At 44.6% G+C, this 15283-nt stretch overlaps 1 protein-coding gene across 3 annotated transcripts in view; it reads right to left on the bottom strand.

Annotated features, from left to right (window-relative positions):
* The window catches only part of TFRC (transferrin receptor), a 34094-nt gene that overhangs the window by 3335 nt on the left and 15476 nt on the right, over positions 1-15283 (bottom strand). For all 3 annotated transcript variants that reach the window (XM_034780987.1, XM_034780989.1, XM_034780990.1), the window contains 13 exons: positions 14037-14133; positions 12758-12880; positions 10467-10562; positions 10012-10151; positions 9303-9472; positions 6348-6467; positions 4425-4510; positions 4233-4296; positions 3824-3891; positions 3672-3736; positions 3085-3166; positions 1401-1625; positions 478-618 (listed from right to left, as the gene is read on the bottom strand). In XM_034780987.1, the coding sequence (XP_034636878.1) occupies positions 478-618; positions 1401-1625; positions 3085-3166; positions 3672-3736; positions 3824-3891; positions 4233-4296; positions 4425-4510; positions 6348-6467; positions 9303-9472; positions 10012-10151; positions 10467-10562; positions 12758-12880; positions 14037-14133 (1477 nt within the window). The remainder of the gene's footprint in view (positions 1-477; positions 619-1400; positions 1626-3084; positions 3167-3671; positions 3737-3823; positions 3892-4232; positions 4297-4424; positions 4511-6347; positions 6468-9302; positions 9473-10011; positions 10152-10466; positions 10563-12757; positions 12881-14036; positions 14134-15283) is intronic.

Below are 15283 nucleotides of genomic sequence, written 5' to 3' on the forward strand. Positions count from 1 at the left end.
TAGCCAAGAACTGAGACAAGGGGTGAAGGGGCCAGAAGCCAGAGATTATCTAGGAGCCGGAAAAATTCAGAAGTGGTTTCAACAGCCTCTCCTAGTGGCTTCTTTAGTGTTAGCTTTTGCATGGCTGTTCTGCCAGTGTTTGCTATTAACACCTAGACATGTTTCTAGGGGGAAGTGAATTAAGGATTTACCAGGGCAGCCACATGGGGCCCAGATAGGCATTTCCTAATCCAACAACTGTAGTAAGGCATAAAGTGATGACCACTTTGCAAGTGCAGGCCCTGATCTAGGAAAACAGCTCTGCCTCTTAAGGAGATGTGGCTGCAGGTAGAATACATCAGCTAGTCCAGTCACTAGGTATAAATCCAGTGGACTTGAGTCCAAATATCCACCAGAACCCTTCATAAATGCTCATTCTATTTGATACTGGGCTCCTTTTAAAGGATCAACTCTTGTAACCAAGCTCAGAAGACTTACTTTCATGATGCGGTCATTTATCATGTGGCAGAGGAGCCTGTTGTTAAGGTCAGTGTTTTTGAAGTCTCTTGTCAGTGCATCTGTAGCTCGACTGAAGTCTCCACGGGCAGAATACAGCCACTGAAGGGTCAGATTCATTCCCTGGTAGGGAGAGGAGCTAGAGTTAGTAATTTTACTCCTGATTTATCAGGGACAGGGTTGGGAATTGGAGTTGCTAAAAATCTTAGCAGAGACCATTTTGAAAGACTAGTGTAGCTGTGCCCTCAGAGATCAGTGGCATAGCTATGCTAGGTGGCCAGCAGTGCACTCCCAGCAGTGTTACTGCGCCAACCCAGCGAGCTGCAGGAGCTCTCCTGCAGGCTTAGTGCTGTCCACACCAGTGTGTACGTTGGTGTAACTTGTCATGCAGAGGGGAGATCTATTCACACTGCTGAAAAACTGACTGTAGGCATAGCCTGAGTTACTGGTACCCTTAGGCTGAACATTGCTCAGGAAGTTTTTAACTTCAGCTATACCTTCAGAGGCCCTTTTAGAAGAGCCCATCCAGATGAGGTATTCAGTCTGGGCATGTGAATGTGCACCACTGCTAATGCTATTTGTTGGGTGCTCTTAGATCTCCAGCTGGCTATTTAGTTTCCATTCTAGCTCGGTAACCAAGATAAAAGGGAGATTTGGGAGTTGAATACAGGCTACCCATCTTCACTGGTAGCTAACAGCACCTCTGTCCAGCATCTGATAGTTGGCTCATTTTGCCAGTCACCACACTGGGGCTCTTGTTGGTAGTCCCAGGAATTGGATGGACAAGGATAACCCTAGCTCATCAGTGGGGATGAGGGTAAGACTGGCAGATTTCAGTGTTTAGGGTTAGTGAAAAAAATCTTACATAACCTTAAGATTAGTTTAGTTAGGAAGGTAAAACTTACTTTTATCTCTTGTTTATATGGACTAATCTTCATTATGAACTTGAGCAATTCCTGGTTGTATTGCTCATAGTCCAGGTAAAATTGGTGATCATGTGTCATCTTAATAGCCATCTGGCCAGCCACTTCTGTAGCAGTCCGAAACAACTCCTCCAGATGAGTTACAGATAAGGCAAGATTGCGCCAACTGTCCTGCTTGGTGCCCAAGAAAGGATACCCTTCCTCATCCTGCAAGACAAAGCATTTGCACTCAGTTCTTACACCTAACCCTGGTTTTGAGTAGGTGTTTCTCTGAGTTTTACCCTAGTCCTTGGCTGTACTGTAAGCAGTACTAGCAGGTCTGTCTATCTGCAGTCCCTTCTCTTCCCTCCCATGCTGAACTATATTTGGCACCTCTGCAGAGCACTCATTCTGCCCTATAGAAGGCCAGGCAGAGGGATAGGGAAGTGTTACTTGTATGCATGGCAGCACCACTGCTTTGAGTGGACGTGGGCAGCAAACTGCTTTGCCAATGTTCCCCAGGTTACTGGTGACCTGCTAATACTCCACAGCACAACAAACTCAGATGTCAGCCCTTCCTTCCTTTGCAGAAAGCCACCAAGGGATGTAAGGAATACACAAGTTCTACTGGCAAGAATACTTCCAGAAAGCCATTTGGACTCAGCAGATATAACTTCCTGCTTAAGTATCCACTCAAACAATATCACGAGAGCTCCAGCCAACCACATGATCAAATATTTGCAGAAGCGTTAATGCAGGTGTCAAAAGTTGAGGATGTTTAACTTTGTAGAGCTTACTGTTCTCAAAGCTCACATTTGACTTCTCTGCTCAGCTAAACTTTTAGTTATGCCTGTAGTATGTAGAACAGGTGGGTAGTTAGTGTGTTACAGTGCTATTAATGCTACAGAGAACAAAAACATGGGACATCAGGGAAACAGGAATTCTAGCTCCATTCAAAAGGAATGTGTAGGTTTAGAAACTCACATCAATACACAGGCTTCATATCTACATGAACAGGAAAGTAGATAAGCAGGGTCTGGAATGCAGGCAAGCCATGCAGAATTCTGTTTAGTTCACCATGATTTAGTCTTACTGTGTGAACCAATGGCTGAAGGAAGAGTAAGAATTTAAGTCTTGAGTAGTTGAGGAAGTGTTTGGATGAGAGCCATAGACAGGTATCTAGTCTAGAAGTAACTGCTCTACCTCTGGGCCACCTTTGTAGTTTTAACAGTCTGATCTTGCCTTCCATTAGAGAACTAGGAAGCTGCTCATACAAGAGATGGCATTCACTGGCTAGAAGGGAGTACTGAAATAGGATGGTATAACCCTACAGCTGTGCTGCCCTGAGGTTACAGTTTACCCCCCACTGTTGAGTTCAGCTTCCACATCAGTCCAGGAGGTGGTAAGAAACCCACAGCCCCAGGAGCAGTGCAATCTGCCAGGAGTTGCTCTTTAGCAGATTCTAATCCACTGTGATGTCAGTGAGGATAAACCACTAGATGGAAGAAGTCATTAGCACGTGCTTGATCTGGTTTCATCTTATCAGTAGAGCAGCTTTAGTTCTTCCAACTAGTTAGATCAGGAGAGTCAAACCTATCACAAGTTTACTGCTAGCAAGGAAGCTTAACTTGCATTTACATTCCTACTCCATTTGGCAGAGATTGTTTACAAGTACAAAGTGACTTACATCATAGAAACCGAATGAAACGGCTGGAATTCCTGCATATGCTAGAAAAGGGAAGGCTGCGTTATCCATACGAAAGGGAACACTGCAATGAGAAATATTGGCATTGTTACTCAGAACTGTAGGTTACCCAATCTAATGCTTGAAGCTAAGAACAGATGGCCACATCTGGCCAGGTGATTCCTGTTATGGAAGTGAAGCTCTAGGAAGCCAGTTTCTGCAGTTCTATGAACACCAGCATCTCCTAGAAGGCTGTTCTTGGAACAGCTGGAAAGCTAGATTGGAGATGTGATCTAGTTTGAACATGCAGTGTTCCAAACCAAGTAGTGTACTAAACTATTGCACCATCGACATGGGAATGAAGTCAATGGGTGGGAGGTTGTCCTAATGGTTTGCTGTGGTTCAAGATTTGAACAGAGTAGCAACAAATTTAGAACTAAAGCTAGAGTGACTGCCTAGTCAGTTGATTTATTCCTATATGGGGGTTTGAGGAGATCATTTGGGTTCAGAGAAGTTAAGTTAGCTCTGTTGCTCCAGATACAAGAACTTTTTAAAGTTACTGTTCAAAGGAAGAAGAGTAGGAGACTTACACTTTTTTGGCCCAGTCAGAACCAACGTTGTCATACAGACTTCTCCCATTTACTGGATGCTTCACCTGCAATAAGGTGCAAAGTTACTGTCCAAGCACTTTCCTGTATACCTGGATCATGGTTTAGACTAGCCCAGAGAGACTAGGACTCACCCCCATCAGAGTCTGCTCCATGACTTTGTACAGCATTGGGCTGGCAGAAATCCTGAAGTGGTTTGAACCTGTGATGGTAAAAGTTAAAGGTTTGGAACATGTTGCCAATACAAGTACAAGAATTATAGGAATAAAGTTGCATTATGGTTTCTTTAGTGCTATTTCTATTTTCAGTGGTTTAGCAGAAGTAATGACTAAGATAATATGGTACATTAGCAGAATTAATCCAAAGCACCTGATCTACCTGCTATTCTAGTTACTAGGCACTGGTAGCTACTTTGAAAAAACTTTTAGCCTGGTCCTTTTAGAGCTTCACACTGGAAGAGTGACAGCTTACCAAGCTCACCTGTTTTTGACCAGTTCTAATTTTAGAGTTTTGTAGATTTGCTGAACACAGAGCAATAATTACCTACAACTGCAGCATCCAGATTGATGTATGCAAAGGCTTTAGTGTGCAGTGTAGCAGAATAACCCTAAAATGGGAGAAAAATGCCTGTTAATAGGCAGTAACTTAGTAAAAGCAGTGTTACTATAGTTCAAGACAGAAGAGGTATGCTTGGATTAGGTAAAAGGCATCAGTGAGCAAACCAAAATTAGTTACCTCCAACCACTCAGTGGCACCAACAGCTCCAAATTCCCCTGCGCTCCAGCTGGCAAAGACAATGCTTCTTCTGGGCTTATAGCCACCTTTAAATAAAGAAAGAAAAAAAAGTGGAGATCAGGGCCCCATTCCTTAACAGAACACGTGAGATGCAGAACGGTAGTTTGCAGTGTACTTGTAATAAAAGTTCCCCAGATACCAGGGCTGCAGGCCTTTAGCTGAATTATAGATGTAGGACCAACAGGTATAGATGTGCCTTTGAAAGAGAGCAACAATCCATCCAAGTTATCTTGAAGAAGGTCCTTATAACAGAAGGAACAAAGCAGAGGTCTTATTTTTTCAAGTCCTTTGACTGTATAGAGGTCTGAGATCCTCATGTTTTTAATCCAAACTTGACACCTAATTGCTGTCAGTTTTACCTGGACGTTAAAGCCTCTTTAACCAAGTCATTCATACAAGTTACCTCAGGTCACTTTCAACTGGACTACATTTGGCACTGAATAGTTATTTGTACAGCATTGGGCTGGCAGAAATCCTGATGTTTGAACCTGTGATGGTAAAGTGACCCAGTCTGTCATCAGCCCCCAGGAGCACAGGTTATTCCTTCTTGACTACCTGTGGAGTGCCCAACACATTCTCAGATTCCAAGGCCAGAAGGGACCATTGTGATCTAGTCTGATCTCCTGTGTAACAGGAGAGAATTTCCTGAAGGTAATTCCTTCTAAAAAAAGGAGGTTCTAATTCAGGAACATCCAATCTTGACTTTAAAAAAGTTAGACTCCACCATGACCCTTGGTAAACTGTTCCAAGGGTTGTTACCCCTCACTGCAGATTTATGCCTTATTTCCATTTATATCATGGTAGGTACTGCCATGTACATATGTCAATCAAATAGCTAAAATGCAAGTTCAATAAATGCTATTTGTAAATGAACATTTCAAAAGTCTTCCACCAAAATTGTTTAAAAGTTAAGCAATCTAAGGTTTGATGCACCTTAATTTGTAAGATTACTCAGTGAAGTTCTTGCGGTGACAGCCAAACACACTTATCTCAGCCCAACATCAGCCTAGCTCACAGCCTATTATGCTAGCCAACGCAGTCATTGTTTTCCAGTACTGTCAATTTGCCACCGTGTCTTACTCTGCCCTATGCTAAAGAATTTGGGGTCTTTGTACTGCACCTGGTACAACAAAGGCCTGGTCCATGACTGGGGCACCTAGGTACTATGATAATACAAGAGGCATGCTTTGATAGGACTGAGACAAAGTAAAGCTGCCATTGCTATAGAAGAGGAGTTCTTACCAGCAGACCAGCTTTGAAAGAACCTAAACCAGTGGTTCTCAAACTTTTGTACTCGTGACCCCTTTCACAACTCCTGCCCCTTTATATATTAAAGTGCAACCCCCCTACCCCTATGTTAAAACACTATATTTAACACCATTAGAAAAGCTGAGGCAAAGTGGGGTTTGGAGTAGAGGCTGACAATTCACAACCCCCTGCCCCATGTAATACATCACCCCCGGAGGGGTCCCAGCCCCCAGTTTGAGAACCCCTGACAAACTGACTAAAAGCAAGCAGCTGAATTCTACCTTTCCCCCCACCCCAAGACAAACCCCACAGAAAACCTTGGCAGGATGAAGTTGTTTGGCGGAGGAGGCGCTTAGTTGTCAGTTCAACTGGCAACTCCAATTCTGCCTTATCCAAGCGCCACTTGGATGAAGTTGTGGCAGGGCCCAAAGTGGTGAGGAAACAGCTTAGCTAGCTGAAATGAAGGCAGAGATTCTTCAGGAGCATTTTGCTTACTAGTGAATCCTAGTAATTAGGAAACATGTTCTGAACCACCAAGCAGGACTGATTGGCTTGAATCTGTTCCTCTTACAGCACAAAGTGTACTTGGGCTTAATTAAGCGTTTCATTGTTTACCTGTTTTTACCATAGAAGAAATCGCACGGGCAAGCTCCAGCAGCATGATGGTTCCCACACCAGCCTTCGCTGCTCCAGGACCCCAGGAATCTCGTTGGGCTCCAATCACAACATACTGATCTGCAAAGAGGGCAAGAGCAATGAGATGCAGCCTTGCTATTTCAGAAAGCAGGTAGAACCAACACATTTTGGCAAAACACTTGCCAAAGTGTTTACTCTTCCACGTATCGCTAGTAGGAAAGCGGCATGCGACTTTTAGAGACTGAATTTTAAGAAGGAGCTTCACTAGCTCAGCATTAGGGCCATTCTTGAAATGGTCTCTGATCAGGTCTGAAATGCAATTCAGCTCAGTGCCAAGTGTACACTAGAGGAAGATAGTTGGAGGTTCCTTGTAGGATTTAAGCCAACTAAACTCTTCCATCAATGCATGCTAGTTCTGGTTCACTTTAACAATTGTTAAAGTGAAGGTTAAAAAAAATTACAGGTTAAGAAAAAAGCATCTTTACATGTGGGTACAGTGCTTAGATTATCCACAAATGCAAAGTTGTAAGATACATATAGTACATAATCAGCAATAACCCAAATTTAGGTGAATAAGTTCAGTAGTAGCATCCAAGTATTTGGGTACATCACTCATTAAAAGTTAGAGTTGGTTGTGGAAAACAAGTATAGCAGGGAGTGAAAATTGTCCCTCAGTAATTGGGAATTTAAGGTTAGTTGCCAGTTTAGAAGATTTCCCTTGGGGATTATATCAGTTACTTTCCCCACTGTGCTGATTGGCACTCCAGCTCATCCCTCCTGGTATTGAGGATGTCCCTGGGACATCTATGTAGATGTCCCATCAGCTGACAGCTTCTGACACAATGAGTTGCTGCACCAGCTGAGTGTAGCTCTGACCAATTCTGCGTTCTCACTTGCTCATTACTGGGGTCCCATGTGCCCAAGGCTTTGATAATCAGTGCCTGTGCCTGAACCTGGTAACCCTTAGCTCTCAAGGGTTTGGCCAGAGGGATGTATTTCTCCATCTTTTGAGCATGGGTGGAGCAGGCAGCCAGGGTCCTGTTCTCAAAGGGCACTATGATGGCCACCATCTTCTGGCCCTTGTTGTTCCAGGGATGGTGGTGTTCATGTCCACCTTCACTATGGGTGGTGGGATGGTGCTGACTAGGTGATCCTGGATGGTGTTACACTACAGCTTCTAGGGTTGAATGGGGCTTGCAGCTACATAGGATAGCTGCTCATTGGCATAGCTGTACTTCCTGCATGGTGTGTCCCATTCCCATGGTTCTGTTCAGTGGAACGCAGTTGAGCTGGGCCCTGTGGATGAACCTCCAGTTGGCAAAAACCAAGGTGAAGCTGCCCCCAAGGAGAAAATGGTTGCTGGTGTCCCACTGGCACATCACCTTGAATACCACGCCCTGGCCTTAGTTTCAGATTTCCCCCTCTCCCCCATGTATTGGCAGCTGATTGCCTCCTTCAGGTCCTCTCCAGCATGGTTCTAGCTTTGGAGTGATGACTGTGTGCTCTGCATGCTTCACCTGTGGCACCAGGATTCCCAGCTCATGGTGTTCCTTGCACCATGTCCAGTGGCAGCTGACCTGCTTCTCCTGTTATGTATATTGTGGGCACATGTCCAGAACAAAGCAAAAAAAGTCTGTCTCTTCCAAACTTCCCTTCCAGTGAGCTGCTCAGGTAGGTGGCAACATCTTGGTTGGAGGGGGTCCTGGCAAGTCACTCCTTGATGACAGCAGAGTGCTATGCAGGATATATTCCTCACTATGGCATCCAGGCACATCAGAAGGCATGACTGATTGCTGCAATGTGGCACATTGAGGGATGTTGGCACCACCCTGCCTGTGAGACACCCCCCCCCCCCCCCCCCCCCCCCCCCCCCCCCCAGTTCATTGCTAGCTCTCTGGGGAAAGCAACATCCACTTCTTCACTAGTGGCCTGATGGTGTTTGCCTTGTTCAGAGGTACCTTTGCCATGGCAGATCCCTCAGGATGAATGATATGGGGAGATCAGAAAGGTATTCAAGGTGTTGATCTTCTGCTATGGTGCCAGTAGGAAGGAATTGATCCTGGCCACATTCTGTAGGATCTCCGTGATGATATCCTCAGGTGTCAGCTAAATGTGGAAACCTGTGGCTGTGCTGAGATGTTGGTAGGCTTGCCTGCCAAGGAAGATCATGGGTTTGCTCTGGACCTGAGATGGTGTTGCCTGGCCTGAGTCCCTACTGCTGCCATTGATATGCATTTCCTAGCATTGAGATTGAGTCCCATCCAGTTGGCAGCCTGCCTGGTGATACTGAGCATGTCTTGGAGACTCTCAGGGTTGTCTGAGATCAGTCTCACAAGTGCTTTGGAGCAAGCAGTCTCATGTGTATTTACAGTACTTGGAAGAGGGAGGCTCAGATCCTGATGGGTCTTTAGGCAGTATAAAGTGCTCAGGTCTGGTAGACTGGTTATGAACAGGGCCTAAACCATAAGCCAGAACATGCACTGGTTTGTCTACATTGGTTTTAAATCCTTTGTTGGATTGGTTCAAGTGTGTGTTGACAATGGGCAAGTTTAACCAGATTACTACTAGGTGCAAGCCCATTTAGCTAGAGAACTTGGGCCAGTGTCATTAAGAGGCAGGCCAATTCAGGAAGTAGCCTGCTTACTCCCTCATGAGTGGTGTACAATTAGTTTTCTCCCACATTTACCCCTTTGATTTTCTATGCAACTGTGTTATTTGTTTTGCCTGTTATCCAGTGGCCTAGTAAGAGAAAGTAGCTATTTACTTGAAGACTTCCATGTCATGAGGACTGGTTATATAACTTTACTTATTCAACACGAAGACTAAGAAGTTTAGTCCAGGACTCCTCCAGCCTGTTATGCCAGTTACAGGCTAAACAAGCTTCTAAATGAGGCCAGCCTAGTCAATATGATTTTATTAGCAAAGCTTTTTTACCTGGTTCATCAAACCCCTGGATAACGCCAAAGATGTTATGAATTTTTCTCTCTACCATTTGATTGTTTACTTCAAGTGTCACTTTGGTTCCATCAGTGTTCTGTGACCTCATTTTGTAAACCGAGAGGTTACCTCTCCACTCTTTAGGGGCAACTTCTCCATTCATTTTTCTGGGGGGAAAAAAGTATTCAAATATCAAATACTTTTACTTCGTCACCTTTAAGCATATCATTCAGAGCCTTACTATGGAGTTGTAGAGTTGTTTGTTGGCAAGGTTTAACCTCTTACTGACCAATGCCTTTCCACTGGGTGGGAATTTGACAGTGGCAAGACTAGTTCCTGATTTTAGCCAGCAGCATGCTGGATTAAGAGTGCACTGCATTGTGTAATACTGGGGAATTCCAAACCTCAGACTGAGGTGAAGCATACCACAATTTTCACATCATTTGTTTAAAGCCTGCATTTAAGCAAGGCTATAGGCCAATGTTTATATTAAATTAGGAATAATTGATGGATACATGAAACAGTCAAGAATTTGGGAGTCCTATACGGATGATGAATCTGCAGCTAACTGAACAAGCTATACCTCATACATTGTTATAAGCAGAGCTCCCCTCCTGTCCTCTAAGGACTCAGCAATTTCATTGATTACTCATAGGGATCCAATTGTACTACTGACCCTTGGTAAAACCCCTGTAGGCAATATTACCTGAACAAGTTGGCTGCATCAGCACTAGAGATTGTTTGGACAGGAATGCCTGGGAGTCCCGAAGATTTAGCTGGTGGGAACTGAGTGTGGTTGAATGAAGGGAAGCCAGGGGTAAAAGGGTCACCTGTTCCTAGATGAGCCTGTCAATGAAGGATGTGTTGTTACATGCAAGATACATATAGTGGTTTTTAAGGTCTGTAAGAGTGAAGTGCTAGAGGTCTATCTGGCTATACCCACACTACTGGTATTCTTGTATTTGCAAAGTTACAGCTGTGCTTTGTCAATCACTATGGCCCTGTATCAAGGAACCATTATGGTCAAGTTCACATAATGCCTCTAGAGAATTCTCCACTTATGCAAGAGACAGCATGTTTGTTCTCCAGGCAAGCATGCTAAGCAGTCCTCCCCTGCATCTTCTAGAGGGAAGCCAACCAATGTTCACCAGTACTACTTACATGTCCAAAGAGAACCTCATTATTCTGGAGTTTGTAATCAGCAGGATCAGGATATATCAAGACACCTACTGCATTTAAGCCTTCGGCATTAGCAACCTGGAAGAGAGGGTGAAGTTGATTAAGCAGAAGAGTGAGCTATGTTACATAAGAACTCTAAAGCAGTGCTTCTCAAAGTGGTGGTCCATGGACTGGTGCTGGTCCACAGTGAGTTTCCTCATAAGAATGTCAAATAGGATAATATGGCACCAGTCCCTGGCACATTGGAAAAAAGTTGCTGTTCCCCCACAGAGCTTGAGAAGCACTACTCTAAAGGACAGAATCAAGGTTGCTTGTGCACCTTTAACTGTAACCTCTTGTCCATACATCTTCACATATAGCATAATTCAAGACTATGCTGCCTCAGTGTACAGAGAATATCTAGGCTGAGATGAAGCATGGTTTTATGTACTGAAAGAGACTTGTCCAATGTAGGACTCCTGGTTTCATTTTTTGCAGAAGTTTGGATGTGTGCAGGGGATTACAGGAAAGGAAGTGATACCTTTGGTCTGACCCAGTATGGCTGTTCTTATGCAAGTTACTTATGTAAGTTGAGTGGCATGGAAAATTGGATTCTATCCCTGCCTCTGCCAGAGTTCCTGTGTGATGCTGGGCACATCATTTAACCCAGTCTTTTCATGAGTGGTCACGGCTGGTTTTATTTTTCTGGGTGCTCATACAGCCTGGTGGGGAATTTACAGAAGCACTATACAGATGAGTGCCACAGAAAAGCCCATGTGGAAATAATTCCACCTTCAGAGCAAGGTTTGCATAGTATATGGTAACTAAGTTAAGGAGTGACTAGCTGCTCATTAATGGAGTACTATCCATCCTGTGCATACTATGGGGTAGTGTCCAATGGACTATATAGTATAGGGTCATTATAGTAGTATAATTACATGCATACATGGGGGAAAATGAAGGTTACAAGGGCAGCCTTGGTGTGCTGAGTGGGCAGACCATCCATTTCTCCCCTAGCCTATGGCCCTGCCCTTCCTTGTCTGGTCTCTTCCCCACCTCTGGCTCGGATCTCATTACTTCCTTCCCCACTCCCTTATCTAGCTTGGCCAGTGACCACTCAGTCCCAGGTCACTTCTCTGGCTACTCAGTCCCACCCATCCCAATCCAGTCCAGTGCTTTTCCTCTCTCCATTTCAGAGGCAGCTGCCTTTCCTATGCTGCCTGGAGCCAATGTGGGGTGATGTGCTGGGAGCCCCAAAGAGACTGGCTCCTCTACTCTGTTCTGGTGCCTGGAGCAGCTCAGCTCTGCTATTGCCATGAGCCCTACTCATCCCAAGACTGGAGCATACCAGCATGGACAGAATCTTTGGCCCATTTAGCTGTGAGGGTCTAGTGAGATTCTATGGCACATGTGCAAGAGTTTTTCCAATGGCTTAATGGCTCAAGCTTGGTCAGCTTCTGCAGGGGGATGGCAAAAGGCACACTGACCAAAGGCCACCTTCCTGTCAAATTTTAAGGTCCTGCTCCCAAACATGGAGACACTAGAATTTCTCAAAGAGGTTGGTTTCTTTCCCATGGGTAAAGTGTTTCACTGGTCTCATGAGTGGCTGCAGTTGTCCAAGTCACCTGAGACACAAGTGGCATGGAAAGTTCCTGCCAAACTTCAACTGTTTGGACTAAGCCGTAAGCCACTAAAACAGGGTCTTCTGGCATTACAAGACCCTGGAAATCCTCTTCCTGTTAAGATGCTGGGACTAGATAAGGGATAGATCATTTGATAGTTGCCCTGTTCTGTTCATGCCCTCTGAAGTATCTGGTATTGGCCACTATCAGAAGACAGGCTATTGGGCTAGATGGACCATTGATCTGACCCAGTGTGGCTGTTCTTATGAAAGGAAGACTCAGTCTTTATAGGCAATGCTACCAGCCCCACCTAGAAGAACTCCAGAGTGTTCAGCACTTATTTAGTGACCAGTTTGCCTACTTGGGCCCCCCCAAAGTAAAGAGTCTTCAGTCCTCACTATTCTCTTGCACAGTAACTGAAACAGGCTACTCCTTCCCTCAACTATGGGCCATAAGTCATGGGAGCATGAACAATTTTTGCCAGGCCCATTAACATCAAGAGGTACACCTCTCCTCTCCCCACCCCTGCAGCACTCAAATACCTCTGGGCTAAAACTAAGGCTGATCTGACTAACCTGAAGATACAGTTCTAAATATAAAAGTGTTGTAAAATATTAGCTATGTGATCTATGACCACACTATTCAGAATAGGAGCCAAGAGCAGTTACTTACCTTCTCAGCAAAAGAAATTTTCCCAGCTCTGACAAGGACCACAGATCCATTTACAGGGATATCTATTTTATTTAGTTCCTGGAAGTCCTCTGCCCGGCCATAGTTAGCATAGACTAGTTTACCCTGGAACAAAGTAAGATGGATGTAGCTGTAGCAGTCATGGATAACTCACCAGATCTATCTAAAGCTATGGGGCCTGGACCACTGGTCTTATTTACAGGAAGTGCAATGAGAAATTTAAACTCATGCAGCAACTTGGATGTCCTAGCTTCAACCAAGTCTCCTGCATTCAGCAGCAAAAATTATCTAGGTTCAAGCTGTAGCAACTCCCAGCTGTTAGAACCCTAGCTTTCTGGGCAGAGGTTCCCCCTGGTAGCTGCAGAACAATTGATCACCTTTGGTGAAAGTAGGACAATAGTAATAGGCAGCAAGAGAGATTTAGTTAGATTAGATATTAGGAAAAGTAAGGTACACAGTTAAGTGCTGGAATAGGCTTCCAAGGGAGGTTGGGGCATCCCATGATTGGGAGTCAAGAAGAGGTTGGACAAGCCTGTCAGAGGATGGTCTAGGTATTTGATCCTGCCTCAGCTCAGGGGGACTTGACCAGATGACCTCTTGAGGGCCCTTCCAGTCTTACCTTTTTATGATGGTTCTTGAAGGACTCCTGGATGGGTCCTAGCTAGGAACTCTAGGAGGGAAGCAGCCACCAGCTACTTCAGGCCTTGGTGATGGAAATCCCTCTACTCCCACAAGGGGAGTTGCAGGGCACTTACCATAAGTGGGACAAGAGAGTTTAAACATGCTCATCTTGGAGATAAGCTAAGCATATTTACAACTGTTAATAAATGTGAAATCAGGGACCTGAGTTAGTTTGCTTTACTAGATGTGGGTGTGATGCAAGTTTGAGTTCTGACTTAGAGCAGTCTTGCTTCATGGGCTGGAGCTTGGAAATACTTGGGCCATGTCCTCAGTGGTAAGCCTCAGGAGGGACTACCTCTTGCTATTCTGCAGAGCTGTTCTGCCCAATATCCTGTGGTTTTACTCCAAACCACCATATCCAGCTCTGCTTGGCTGTAAGTAAGTGAAGCAGTAGTCCTGTGCCTCAGGGGTGAAAGCCAGACAGACACTTTAGAAGTATTAAGGAGCCAATGACAGTTCAAGTCTCAGTCCTAGTCAGTGACTTGTCCACAAGGGAGATGAACTGACTTGTTAGCCATCCTCAGCACATACAGACTTGTTTACAAGAATAGTTTGCAATTCATGAAGCTAGGTAACTTACTGTTGCTGTTGCCTTTGCACTGTATGCCACATATCCATCAGTAATTTCCAGTGTTGCAGGTTCAGTTGAAGACACAATAGTCACTTTATTTGGTGAGCTATTAGACAGCAAGAAACAGTGTTAAGCAGAGCCACCCAGGATACCAGTTCTTAAATGGCAGATTTTTAGAAATTGTTAGCACTAGCTATTTACTATTGGAGTATTTGGTTTTAAAAATGTGTTTTACCATAGAAATATTTGGAAGTATAAATCTGACATGTTTAAATGAAATGGTGAGACCTTAAGACAAGTAGCTCAAACAGTTATCCAGCTTTCCAGTGCTGCTTCCCCCCCCATAATATGTATAAGCATTTGTTATATATGTGGTCCATAAAGGTAGTTTAAGCCAAGCTGCACAAAGCCTGCATTTAGGTTATAGTAATGGGCCACTAGGCGGTCATGTTTGGAGTTGTTAACTGTGAAAAGGGATGACAGGTGCTTGCATGCAAGTGTTGAGTAGAAAAAGAATTAGGATACTTATGTGAACTTCAGCCATGCTGAACACAATGCCACCTACAGCCTCAGGAACAACTGAGGTAATTAAAAAGGCTGACAAAGGAGGTGCTGTTGTCATCATGAATAAGTTGGATTACGACCAAGACACTGCTAGACAGCTCTAACACCGCATTCTACAAGCCATTATCCTCTGATCCCACTGAGGATTACCTAAAGAAACTACACTAGCTGCTAAAAAACACTGACAGCACAGGAACAAATCTGTACAGACACATGCCTAGAACCCTGACCAGGGGTATTCTACTTGCTACCCAAGATCCATAAACCTGGAAATCCTGGATGCCCCATCATCTCAGGCATTGGCACCCTAACATCAGGATTGTCTGGTTATGTGGACTCTCTCCTCAGGCCCTATGCTACCAGCACTCCCAGCTATCTTCGAGACACCACTGATTTCCTGAGGAAACTACAATCCATCGGTGATCTTCCAGAAAACACCATCCTGGCCACTATGGATGTAGAAGCCCTCTACACCAATATTCCTCACAAAGATGGACTACAAGCCATCAGGAACAGTATCCCCCATAATGTCACAGCTAACCTGGTGGCTGAACTTTGTGACTTTGTCCTCACCCACAAATTTCACATTTGGGGATAATATACACCTTCAAGTCAGTGGCACTGCTAGGGTACCCGCATGGCCCCACAGTATGCCAACATTTTTATGGCTGACTTAGGGGATGAGAGCTAAG

The sequence above is a fragment of the Trachemys scripta genome, chromosome 9 (assembly GCF_013100865.1).
Source record: "Trachemys scripta elegans isolate TJP31775 chromosome 9, CAS_Tse_1.0, whole genome shotgun sequence".
Classification (NCBI taxonomy): Eukaryota; Metazoa; Chordata; order Testudines; family Emydidae; genus Trachemys; species Trachemys scripta.